General features: G+C 39.8%; 1 protein-coding gene across 3 annotated transcripts in view; it reads left to right on the forward strand.

Annotated features, from left to right (window-relative positions):
- Positions 1–13,801, forward strand: part of cd302 (CD302 molecule) — a 30,671-nt gene that overhangs the window by 9,517 nt on the left and 7,353 nt on the right. For all 3 annotated transcript variants that reach the window (XM_068035272.1, XM_068035271.1, XM_068035273.1), the window contains exon 4: positions 3,643–3,822. In XM_068035272.1, coding sequence (XP_067891373.1) covers positions 3,643–3,822 — 180 coding nt within the window. The remainder of the gene's footprint in view (positions 1–3,642; positions 3,823–13,801) is intronic.

Consider the following 13,801-nt stretch of genomic DNA (forward strand, 5'->3'; position numbering starts at 1 on the left):
CTGTTAAGTTATTATTCTGACAAGAAATCTGTAGCTACGCCAACAATTTGCAAAGTTAATTAATTTCCATGTGTTTATCTCTGCTGATTATCAAAGAATCCCTCAGTTTGATGTGTGGCAACTGCTAAATAGCACTGAGCAACAAAAAAAAAACTGACTGCATGTTTTAGGAGTTAGACATTTTTGTTTTTTAAAAAAAAAATTATAATCCAGCATTAGCCATGTGAAATACACTGTTTATTAGAGCTTTGACTCCATAGAACCGTAGATACTTACAGCAGTAGGTCATTCAGCCCACCGTGTCTATGCTAGCTTTTAGTTAAAATAATCCAAAACGCATCCCATATCTTCTGCAAATTTTGAGCTTGCGTTCAAAGCACGAATCATCTCAACATACACGATGCCTTATTGAACACCTTTTGAAGATCCATATAATCTACTGCAGTTCTTCTTTCTGTCCAATCAGTTATTTCTTAAATCACTATTAAATTTATTAACTGCAACCTGCCTTTAACAATTCCATGGCAGCTGACCTCGATTAACAGATTAATTTCTAAATGCTTACTATTTTTACCTCAAATTATGAATTTTAAGAGTTTGCCTACAACTGACGTTAGACTAACTTCCTATAGATACCTAGTTGATCCTCTCTTGAACAAGGGTGTCACACTGGCTACACCTGTGGGACAATTTCTACATTTTTGAGGATTGAAATTTTGTGGCCAGAGCCTCTGCTATCTCTTCTCTAACTTATTTTAACAGACTAAGGTGTAAGGTGCTTTATTCACCCTGTGTCTTGCTAGCTTTTGCTGAACCAGTTCCTTTTCAGCAGTAAATTCTGGACAACTGTTCTATATCCTCCTCTAATACACTTACATTCTCACTCCTGCTATCATTTGTTAAAAAAACCTACAACATTTTTAAAATATCTCTGCCATATCTTCATCTCCTAAAATTAGGCTCCATTCTCCCTGAACGGTCCAACCTCACTATTTCTTTTACCTTTCTATATGCTTAGTAAAAATTTTCATTTTGCCAGCTTTTTTCATACTTTCTTTTAGCCTTTCTTATCTCCCTTTTCACCTCAAACTACACTTTCTATATTTCTCATGATTAGTCCTAATTCATCATATGCCTTTGTTTTAAGTTTTTTTTTGCCTTTAATTTTGTCTATTATTCAATTTTTTTTCAGCTTTTGCATTTTAACACTGAAACAACACTATTATTATAGTAATCAAGCTACTCGCATCAGAAATACAATTATAAAACAGTACACTAAGCAATTTTTAAAAATTTAAAACACCATCTCCATTTCCCCTCCTTTCCTCTTCCCTAATTTTTCTGTCCTTTTTCATTTTAACTTAATTTTCATTGTTTTCCTGAATAATGTCTCTATTCTGCCTCTTCTGACTTTGTTTTCTTTCTTGCTTTAAGTTTCAAGCTTTCACTTCCATTTATTCTGCCTATTTTAGAGGGATAAAAGTTTTCCATTCAACAAAAACCCAGAGCTGAAACTTAGCACCCAAAAGTGGGTGGGTTGGTGTCGGGTTAGATGTTAAAATTTTAAAAATCTGAAACCCATCTCCAACTTGCCCACTTCCAGGTTTAACACAGATGGCAACAGTCTACGTGCTCCCAGGAGTTGGGTTGGCAATTTAAATGTTTTAATGGGGCTGGCAGCCTCCGATTCACTTTGCAGGCTTTACAGTGGCCAGCCAGGTTTCCCAGGCCTCTGGAAACCCAGCGACTGAAGGGAGGCAAGGAAAACTTTGGAGGGAAAATAAGTGCCTTTACTGCACTACTTGTGGGATTAGAGGAGCAGGAATGCACCCTATGCTCCACCCCCATTCCACATCAGACCCCCAGGCCAAACAAAGACCCTTGGGATCAAGCCCTACCCCCACTCTCCCACCAACCACAGGCTCATGGATCTAAAAACCACCACTATCAGACTCGCCAGCCAGCTCTCACCGCCCCACCAAGTTGTGGATCGGACTTAACTGCTCCTAAGTCCTTCTGGAATCCAAGCCTGTCAATCAGGGCTGAAGTACAAAAGACACATGCTGTGGAGTTAAAACTCTGCTTGTCAAGTACAAACGATGCATGCAATTAGGTCCATTTTGGTGCTCATTAAATACGAGGGCTTTGGGAAAGAAATGCAGCGGGAACGTGAGAGAACTTTTTCTCGCAGTGATTGCTAATGACCTGGAACTCTGCCGACTAGGGTGGTGAAAGCGGAGACAATCAATGACTTCAAAAGGAAATTGGGCGGCCACTTGATGAAATAAACTTGCAGGGGAGTGCGACTGACCTGATAGCTCTGTGAAGAGCCTGCATGGATTCGATGGGCCAATTGGCCGCCACCTGTGCCATAAATGACTCTGGCTGGAATTTTATGGCCCCCCGAACCCTCCCCCCCCCAGCAAATTATTCTCTGATTCAATTGAACAATATTTCTGCTTTAAGGAGGACCCTTCAACAGTTTAGGAAACAAGAGTAAATAGCACTCCATAACTGACAGACAAAACAGGTTCGCTGTTCTTTGTCATATGTGATTGCTAGCATGTAAACCTCGCTATTTTCTCATTTCTCTAAATATGTATAATGAGCAAGTAATAAGTTATGTTGACATATCATATTATCCACCTTCTATCCAGGACTTTTAAAGTTTGCTGAACCTTTGGTCTACATTGACGTTTCCACAATGTACATACTAAAGTTAAATTTGCCGTGTTTACCAATGTAACAGCATGAAGTTAGTTGCTGATGTCTCCATATAACTAGGTTATTTGGTTGGTAAACAAATCTATTCATTATGTCAACAGTGACTCAGTAAACAAAACCCAAAATAATTGATCGTCTAAATTAAGTTTTTAAAATTATTTTACTGGCTGTCCCCTCAGACTGTGATAAGAGAAATGGGAAGGAGGAAGTAAGTTGTCTGGAATCAGCAGATTAATACTAAATTATAATATGTTTTATACCCCTCTATACAATTCTGGTCCAAACTGATCAACCAGTTGCCAGTGCAAATAATGCAATATTGTCTTTTCATCTCTAGGACAGTGGTTTTGAATCCAACCAACTAATGCAAGAAGGGGATGAAACTTTCTTTCAACAAGTTGTAAGAGTTCTATGCTAAATTAGTTTAGGAATTCTTAACCTATTTTCCAGTGATGGCAAATCCAGAGCACAAACCGCTTCAGCACCAACTAACAGTGAACTTGAACTTTCACAAGGAGCCAAAAAAAATTACTTGCACGAGTAAAGGAAAATTTACATTGGTTTTAGTTCAGGATCCTCTTAGGTTCAGTAGCTTGAAATAACCCGATCTTACTGAGTGGAAATGATTTTTTTCTGTTCCCCACACCAAGAATCTTTTTTGGTCACTGTGTGCAAATACAATTTAGTGCCAGTTTGTGCTGAATTATATATTGAGCCAGCGTAGGATCTTTTCTGTAGCAGGGTGCTTGATGCTGATCTTGTGCAGTATCTTATGTTGGAGAGTTTGGAGATGTTTTCAGTGCTAAAACTGGAAAAATGTTGCATTTGCATCTCTTATTCTGGTGAGCATAAAATTCAAGTAGATCTGTATCCCATGAATCTCTCTTTGGTGTACCATGAACTGACTTTGCTCTTCAGGCACCGCCTTCAGATGGTTTGATCAGTCTGAAGTAAATTACTCAAACTGGGCTCCTGGGGAAACATCTGAAGGGACATTTGTTGACACATGTACGGTCATGGACACGAAGTCAGGACAGTGGAAAACCGTTAATTGTGAAGAAGACTTTGGAAGATCAGTCACATGTGAAACGACAACAAGTGAGTAGGATTGAAGCTTATTTTTGTGTAGTACCTTATTCTTCTTTTCCATTGCCAGATAGATTAAGGAAAATGCCATTTATATTTATAATCTCAGCATTTTTATGTTCTGAGAGATGCATTCTGAGAGATCCATTGTTACTTTTTGTTACATTTTGTTATCATCTAGCTCCGTTCAATATATAGTAAGAATCTTTATACAGATTCTCTTGTTGCCTTGTGTGCACTGATTCTGACTAGGATGATAAATGGCACAGTATACTTGGAACTTTAGCTGTTGTCTGGATCTTGAGTTGTAATAAATTCTGGCACTGGTATGTATTGGCTATGTTCATATGTAACTGTTTTGAAAGCTGTTTCTATTTACAGTCTATATATTTTAATCTATTTGAAATAAAATTTGATATTTTACGACCTCATGGAAAACTTCTAACTTGCATAATGAGATAGGACACAATGGACATCTTTGTTATTCCACATTTGTGACCTAGTTTTGATTCAAAAGATGGAATGAAAATATCTCTTTCCCCTTTCTTTATAAGATTCCAAAATGAGTTTGGCCAGTTTCAACAAAGTTCCCAGTGATCTCATGGTCCATAAAACAAATTGACATTTAATTTTCCCATCTCACTTTTTCCTTTGATAATTTTAGGGAAATAGTCACCATTTGTAAATGGGAATACAATGTTAATGGATTTTTGGTCCATGTTTACCACAGCTCCAAATATGACTTTTTTTTTGGAAAAGTGACCGCGACAAAAACAGCAGATTTTCCTTAATTGTCAGTCATGCAGAATTACACAGGAGAAAATTGATGAGGATATTTAACTGCTGGTCAACCTGGATTTAATGATTTCAACAAAGACTGAAATCTCAAACTATCATCACAGCAGTGGCAGAATATAGACAGCATGGCAGTAACAGCCATTTCAGTATAGCTCCAGGAGAGAGAAGCCCAGGAATGCAGAAGGGCAAAAGACTTCCCTGACTTGTAGTAGGCACTACTGGAGACATTAGGTTTGCAATAACAGCCAGCTGCATGAGTATGGCAAAGGAGCAGTGAAAGAAGATGGTTCAGGTTTAGCAGGAAGGCTGTGACTGAGGTGCTTGGATATAGACCTGAATCAACATCTATATTCTGCACTACCAGTAATAGTTGTCATGAAGCTTGTAAGTGGCCTCAACTTTTAAGCCACAAGATTCTTTGAATTACCCACATGGAACATTTCCAGACTCTTTGTCAGATACAGTTGTACTAAGAGGTAACTGAAGCCCTGTACTGCAATGCACATCGTTTCATAAGCCTTACCAGTCGCAACGATAAGTAAAACTTTACCAAATTGACGCCTTCCCTGAAGTTCAAGACATCACTAACTATATGTTGATAGCTCTTTGTGTATCCTCCAATAATCCCATGGCATACCTAATATGGAGGATATTATTGAATATCATGCAAATTGTAAGCAACCCACTCAAGAAAATGCCACGACTAAAATTTCAGCTGAATGAGCAGAAATTTACTCCAACTAAATATCAAATGTTTATTTGCTTCACGTTAAATGTAGTGATTGACACAGCTTCAGTAGCAATGTTCATATTGTGATGAATCACAAGAATGTGTCACCTAGGTACTTCCTTTCAAGACATGAATTGAATATCCAATAACCCTTTGTATGAAAAAATAAACTTTATAATCTGAGTACTGATTCTGCATAACAGGAAATAGGAGCAGAAGCAGGCCACTTAATCCCTCAAGCCTGCTCTACTATTCAACAGGATCATGGTTGATCATCTACTCCGCTACACCTTACCACATTATTTCCATATCCCTTGATTCCATTAGTATTTAAAAATCTGTCGCTCTATGACTTGAACATAGTCAACAACTGAACATCCACAGATCTCTGTGGTAGAGAATTCCAAAGGTTCATATCATTTGATTGAACAAATTTCTCCTCACCTCTGTCATAAATGGCCGACCCCTTATTCTGAGACCGTGACCCTGTAGTTCTAGTCTCCCCAACCAAGGGGAAACATGTTCCCAGCATCTACCTTGTCAACCCCTTAAGAATTTTTTACATTTCAATGAGATCACCTCTCATTCTTCTAAACTCTAGGGAATATAGGCCTAGACTGCTCCATCACTCCTCAGGACAATTCCCTCCTCTCCTCATAGGACAATTCCATCATCCCAGGTATCAGTCTAGTGAATTTTCATTGTGCTCCCTAGAAGGTAAGCATATCCTTCCTTAGGTAATGAGATGGAAGCTCTACATAGTACTCCAGGTGTCGTCTCACCAATGCCCAATACAATTGCAGCAAGATTTCTTTACTTTTCTACTCCAATCCCTTTGTAATAAAGGCTAACATATTTGCATTTGTAATTACTTGTTGTACCTGCATGTTAACTTACAGTAATTTGTGTAAAAGGACATCCAGATCCCTCTGAATATCTCATTTCTCAGTCTCTCACTATTTAAAATATATTCTGCTTTTCTACTTTTCTTTCCAAAGTGGATAACATCACATTTCTCCACATTATATCCCATCTGCCACATTCTTGCCCACTTGCAGCCTCTTTGTGTCGTCCTCACAGCCTACTTTCCCACTTAACTTTATATCGTCAGAAAACTTGGATACATTACACAATCCCCTCATCTAAGTCATTGATTTTGATTGTAAATAGTGTTACGACCGACTGCTCCAGTCAAAGCCCCCAATCAAAATACACAATTCTGATTGTGGTGAGAGAAACGCACTTTTAATTCAATCCTGTCCCTCCACAGATTGCCTGACATATCATTTTAAACTTTCCAAGTTAAAGAAAGACCCAGCCAAATTGTACCATCTATTAACCCCCAAATGAGGCCAACCAAACCAGGTGCCTTTAAATCAACTAATTAACCTGTTTAATTAGAAAAACTAAATTCTTAAACACTACAAAGATATAAACAACATTTATAATAGAAAAAATTTGAATCCTTGCAGTTTTACACTCCTGCCAGATGTGAAACAGTCCAAGGTTGCATGAAATCCTCACAGCCATCTGATGGGGTAAAAAGGTTCTTCAACAGTAGAACAGTCCATAGTCTAATCCAGAAGTCGAAATTGTTGCTCCTGCTCCAGTGATGAATTTCAACAGTTAACAACTTGCAAATACGTTTTAGTGAATCAATTTGACTCTAGAATTTTTTAGGGATAAAAGATTTAGATTTAGAGATACAGCACTGAAACAGGCCCTTCGGCCCACCGAGTCTGTGCCGACCATTAACCACCCATTTATACTAATCCTACACTAATCTCCTATTCCTACCACATCCTCACCTGTCCCTATATATCCTCACCTGTCCCTATATTCCCCTACCACCTACCTATACTAGGGGCAATTTATAATGGCCAATTTACCTATCAACCTGCAAGTCTTTTGGCTGTGGGAGGAAACCGGAGCAACCGGAGGAAACCCACGCAGACACAGGGAGAACTTGCAAACTCCACACAGGCAGTACCCAGAATTGAACCCGGGTCGCTGGAGCTGTGAGGCTGCGGTGCTAACCACTGCGCCACTGTGCCGCAATCTAACTTTCCTTCCTTCAGTTTAAATTCTCAGCGATCTCAGTTGAGGCTTGACTTTTTAGAATTTTGAGAGAGAATAATAAATAAACAGACTAAATTCTCTTCCTTCAGTTTAAATGGTCTGTTTCTTCTTTCAGGTGGTAACACAAGCTGTCTGCCTGTCCTCCTCTGTTAGAACAGGCTGTTTTTCACTATAAACCAGTTCAAAATTAAATTGTAACAAATGTATCTCTCAATGCTCAGTCCGAGTGGCTGTATCCAAGGCAATGAGAATGCACCCTTTGAATCACAGTCTCCGAATGGCAGTATCCCAGGGCAATGAAAATGCATTCTTTGACTCCGCTTCTGGAGCCTGCTGCCTTGAAGCAGTATGGCTCCTTTTCCCAGCCTTAAAGGCACACCGCATTCTTCCCGAAAAAAAAAAACTGCAGGATCATAGCAATAGCTGAAACCTAAGCTTGGATCCTTGCAATACCTCACTAGTTACAGCCTGCCAACCCAAATATGGCTTGTTTGTTCCCACTCTTTTATGTCCATTTAACCAGTCCTCAGTGCATGCTAATATATCAACCCCAATCCCAAGAGCCCTAATTTTGTGTAATAACCTCTTGTTGAATAATTTTTGAAACTCTAAATACAATACATCCAGTTGTTTTCCCCCTTATCCAGCCTACGAGCTACATTCTCAAAACAAAACCCGACTGTTTTGTCAAACATGATAACACATTCCTAAAAATGGATTCTAGCAATTTCCCTACAACTGATGTGAGGCTAACTGGCCCTGTTTTCTCTCTTCCTCCCTCCCTGTTTCCTTGAATAGTGGGTTACATTTGCTGCCTTCCAATCTATAGAGACTGTTCTACAATTAAGGAATTCTGAAAGGTCCGAACCAATGTATCCACTATTACTGTAGGCACCTCCTTTTTTAAAACCTTGGGATGTAAGCCATCAGGTCTGGGAGATTTGTCAGCTTTTAGTCCCGTTTAATTTCTCCAGTACTATTTCTTCACTTATACTTTTGTTAGATCCTTGATTTCCCCATTACTTCTGGAATGTTTTCATGTTTTGCTGAATTTTAAAATCCTCCCATCCTCCGGCTTTACAACTCTCTTTGGCAACATTATAAGCCTCTCTTCCTTTCAAATCTTTAACTTCACTTCTTAGCCACTTTTCCTGTGGGTGTTTTTTATTCCTTAAGGGAATGTAATAGTTGCAAATTATGAATTCTTTGAATGTTTGTCGTTGCCTATCTTTTAATCTAGTTTCCCCATCTACCTTGGCCACCTACCTTGAGGGGCTGAATGGCCTACTCCTGTTCCTATCTTCCTATGTTCCTATAACTTGCCCCTCAAACTTCTAGTTTACTAAATCACTGTCAAACTCAACATACAATTCATGATCACTTTTTCCCCAAAGGCTTCTTTACTGTAAGATTGTTAATTAACCATGCCTCATTGCACAAAACTAGATCTAAAATGGTCTGTTCCATTTGTGGTTCCTTGACCTACTAATCTAGAAAACTATCTAGAATGTATTCTATGAACTCATCCCCCACACTTACTGCAAGCTCTGTCTATATAAAGATGAAAGTCCTCCATGATTACTATATTACCCTTGTTGCAAGCACCTCTAATTTCCTGATCAATACCCTGTTCGATACGACAACTACTGTTAGAAGGCCTATAAACAACTCCCACTATTGTTTTCTTCCCCTTTCTCTTTCTTAGCTCTATGCAAACTGATTCTACATCTTGATTTTCCAAACTAAGATCCTTTCTCTCTACAGTCTTTATCTCATCCCTTATTAGGGCAATCCCTCCTCCTGTTCCATTTTGCCTAACTCTTCTAAAGGTCAAGTATCTTGGAATATTTAATTCCCAACCTTGGTCACTTTGCAACCATGTCTCGTAATGGCTAATAGATCAAACCCATTAATTTCTATCTGTCCTAGTAATTTATCTATTTTGTTAATGCTTCACGCATTCAAATATAATGCCTTTAGTTGGAGACATTTTTTCTGTATATCCCTTCTATATCCTAACTCCCACTCAATCATCTCCCATGTCTTTGCTGACCTACATTGGCTCCCTTTTAAGCAACGACTCAATTTTAAAATTCTCATCCTTGTTTTCAAATCCCTCCATGGTATTGCCCCTCCCTAACTCGCTGTGACCTCCTCCTGCCTTACAGTTCTTCAGCATCTCTGCTGCACCAATTCTGGCCTCTTGATCATTCCTGCTTTTAATCATTCCACCATTGACAGCCTTGCCTTCAGCTGTCAAGACCCTAAAGTCAGGAAATCTCTACCTAAGTCTGTCCACCTCTCTACCAGCTTTTCCTGCTTTAAGATGTTCCTTAAAATCTACCTCCTTAATCAGGCATTTTGTCATCTGCCCTAATATCACCTTATGTGGCTCAGTGTCAAGTTTTGTTTGATCACACTTGTAAAGCACCCTGAGACATTTTATTACACTAAAGGCACTGTATAAATGCAAGTTGTTAGAGTCATAGAGTTATACAGCACAGAAACAGGCCCTTCGGCCCATCGTGTCTGTGCCGGCCATCAAGCACCTAACCATTCTAATCCCATTTTCAAGCACTTGGCCCGTAACCTTGTATGCTATGGCGTTTCAAGTGCTCATCTAAATAGTACTTAAATGTTGTGAGGGTTCCTGCCTCTCCCACCCCTTCAGGCAGTGTGTTCCAGATTCCAACCACCCTCTGGGTGAAAATATTTTTCCTCCAATCCCCTCTAAACCTCCTGCCCATTACCTTAAATCTATGCCCTCTGGTTATTGACCTCTCCGCTAAGGGAAAACCTTTCTTTTTATCTAACCTATCAATGCCCCTCATAATTTTGTATACCTCAATCAGGTCCCCCCTCAGCCTTCTCTGTTCTAAGGAAAACAACCCTAGCCTTTTCAGTCTCTCTTCATAGCTGAAATGCCCCAGCCCAGGCAATATCCTGGTGAATCTCCTCTGCACCCTCTCCAGTGCAATCACATCCTTCCTATAGTGTGGTGCCCAGATCTGTACACCGTACTCCAGCTGTGACCTAATCAGCATTTTATACAGTTCCATCATAACCTCTCTGCTCTTATATTCTATACCTCGGCTAATAAAGGCAAGTATCCCATATGCCTTCCTAACCACCTTATCTGCCTGTGCTGCCGCCTTCAGTGATCTATGGAGATGTACACCAAGGTCCCTCTGACCCTCTGTACTTCCCAGGGTCCAACCATCCATTGTATATTCCCTTGACTTGTTAGTCCTCCCAAAATACATCACCTCACACCTCTCAGGATTAAATTCCATTTGCCACTGCTCCGCCCATTTTACTAGCCCATTTATATCATCCTGTAATCCTCCTCGCTATTTACCACACCACCAATTTTTGTGTCATCTGTGAACTTATTGATCATACCTTCTATATTCACGTCTAAATCATTAATGTACTCTACAAACAGCAAGAGTTCCAGCACCAATCCCTGTGGTACACCACTGGTTACAGGCTTCCACTCGCAAAAACAACCCTCGACCATCACCTTCTGCCTCCTGCCACTCAGCCAATTTTGGATCCAATTTGCCAAATTGCCCTGGATCCCATGGGCTCTTACCTTCTTAACCAATCTCCCATGCGGGACCTTATTAAAAGCCGTACTGCTGTCCATATAGACGACATCAACTGCTTTACCCTCATCTACGTATCTAGTCACCTCCTCGAAAAATTTGTTAGACACGATCTCCCCCCTGACAAAGTTATGCTGACTATCCCTGATTAATCCCTGCCTCTCCAAGTGGAGATTAATCCTCTCCCTCAGAATTTTTTCCAATAGTTTCCCTACCACCGATGTTAGACTCACCAGCCTGTAATTACCTGGTTTATCACTGCTACCCTTCTTGAATAATGTTACCACACTCGCTGTCCTCCAGTCCTCTGGTACCTCTCCTGTGGCTAGAGAGGATTTGTTGTCATCGCTGTCACCCTCATCACCAATGCCCCATTACCTTTGTTAAGCTTTGTACCTCTTCCTGACCCACCCTGCTGCTTTATACACATCGTTACTCTGCTGTGCAGCCTCAACAGTTTTCTTATTGCTGTTGAATTTACTCTTTTCTCTATTCTCCCACTTTCCCTTCATTATTTGAAAGCCCTAACCTTAGTTATTTGATTCATCAAGACATTAGTCCCAGCCCGGTTTAAGTGGAGCTCATCCCAAAGGAACAACTCCCTCTTTCCCCTGGTTCCAGTGCCCCATGAATCAAAACCTCTTCCTCCAACAGCACTTTTTCAGCCATGCATTTAACTTACTAATCTGTTTGTCCCTATGCAAATTTGCAGATGGCTCAGCTAACAATCCAGAATATTACCTGTGGTTCTGCATTTTAATTTTGACTCCAGCTCCTCAAACTCTGTCAGCAGAATCTCATTCCTAGTTCTATCTGTCATTGGTTCCATTGTGGACCATGACAATTGGATCCACTCCCTCCCATTCCAAATTATTCTCTAGGCACGAGGAGATGTCCTTAACCTGGTGCTGGGCAGGCAGCATAACCTTCTGAACTCCCAATCGCAGCTACAGAGAACAGTATCTATCCCCCTGACTATTTGTCCCTTGAGGTTTATGTCCCCCTGTTACCAATAGAATGATCCCACTATTGACCCTCTTGAGCTCTTTCAAAATCTGATCTTTTCTATTAGATCTTCTCTGCTTTCCTGAATTTAGTCCTCGTTCTTCAATCTCTCCTCCATAACAAATCTTTCATACATATAATAATTATCCCAATAAATCTACACTTTTTCCATGGCTCCAATATCCTTCTAGAATGAAGTCCCCAAAATTTTTCACAGCAGTGGCCTAAACAATGCCATGCACTGATTATCAACTCACTAGTTTTGTATTCCTCCTTTGTTATTTCAGCTTTACTCCATTACTTCTCCCATGCTTCATGCCGGTCATACTCCTAATAAGTGCGTTCATAATTATCGAATGGTAGCTGGGGGATGATGGAGGTTTAAATAGGTTTATTCTCCATTTTGGTGACTGCAGTAGACATCACTGTCATTGTATATTCATCCGTAAGTGAAATTTACCTTTGATATCCTTCACTGTTGCAGAAATTTTATACTTTGCTGTAATAAGAGCCATATATTCCTCAGTGATGATGCATTTCTAGATTACTGCACTTAAGCAAGTTGCTCAAGATTTAAAATAATGGCGTACAAATGTAATCAAATCCTAGATTCACATTTGCAAAAAGCTTGCCTAAATAAAAGGAATGTTCTGACACTGAAATGGGTCCATAATACTGTCTGTACACCAACAGTGCAAGATTCAACTGAGAATTAAATCATGTTAATCGGTTCATTATTTTGACAATTTAAGGTCCCGCTGTCATTTATGATTGCTTTGTTTTAGTTTTTGATGTAATAAGGAAAAAGGCCCGACAGAAAGGAGATTTACATATACTGATTTGTACAAGGGAAATATTGGATCATCAGCTCAATATTGACAAATAATAAAAATCTAATTTTGCAACAAAGCCCTGAAAATACTGATTAGCTCAATAGTTGGCGCCTCATTATCAAAGTTTCCAGCCTTCCTGCAGAAAAATGTTAGCCAGATAGACAGACAGTTCAACATTCTGTCTGGCATTTGGTGTTTCTCTTCAGGTTATGAAGAGATTAATGTTCATACCAGGTGATGGATTTCAATGCAATGTCACCCTAGGCTGTTTCTTTCAAAACTAGCATGCAGAAGAGGAAGAAAAGCTGAGCCCTTAGGTTCTGTGGTGATGTCACTGACTGATCCTATGCATTCAGTCATATATGGAGCAAATAAAATTAGCATTAGCATGCATTTTACTGTGCCCCAACTGAGCTGCAGTCAAATGGAATGCCCTTTGGCATTGACCCATGAAGTACATTACGTGTGTCAAAATAAAGTAAATGCCTCTATAGTTGATTCGCAAATGTTGGTGCAGACATGATCAAGGCAATAACCCATTGATGGTTGCTTACACTCACTCATTTTGTAACATGCTCGTCACCTAAACATGATGCAACTCATTTTCAGTTGCGATCTTAATTTAGCTCCAACAGACTAATGCATCCATTATTCAAACATCTGAACATATAATTTAAAAGGCTGGATTTTCCAATATCAGGATAGAACAAGAACAAAGAACAGTACAGCACAGGAACAGGCCATTCGGCCCTCCAATCCTGCGCCGATCTTGATGCCTGTCTAAACTAAAAACCTTCTGCACTTCCGGGGTCCGTATCCCTCTATTCCCATCCTATTCATGTATTTGTCAAGATGCCTCTTAAACGTCGCTATCGTACCTACTTCCACCACCTCCCCCGGCAGCAAGTTCCAGGCACTCACCACCCTCTGTGTAAAGA

The sequence above is a fragment of the Heterodontus francisci genome, chromosome 7, assembly GCF_036365525.1.
Source record: "Heterodontus francisci isolate sHetFra1 chromosome 7, sHetFra1.hap1, whole genome shotgun sequence".
NCBI classification, from domain to species: domain Eukaryota; kingdom Metazoa; phylum Chordata; class Chondrichthyes; order Heterodontiformes; family Heterodontidae; genus Heterodontus; species Heterodontus francisci.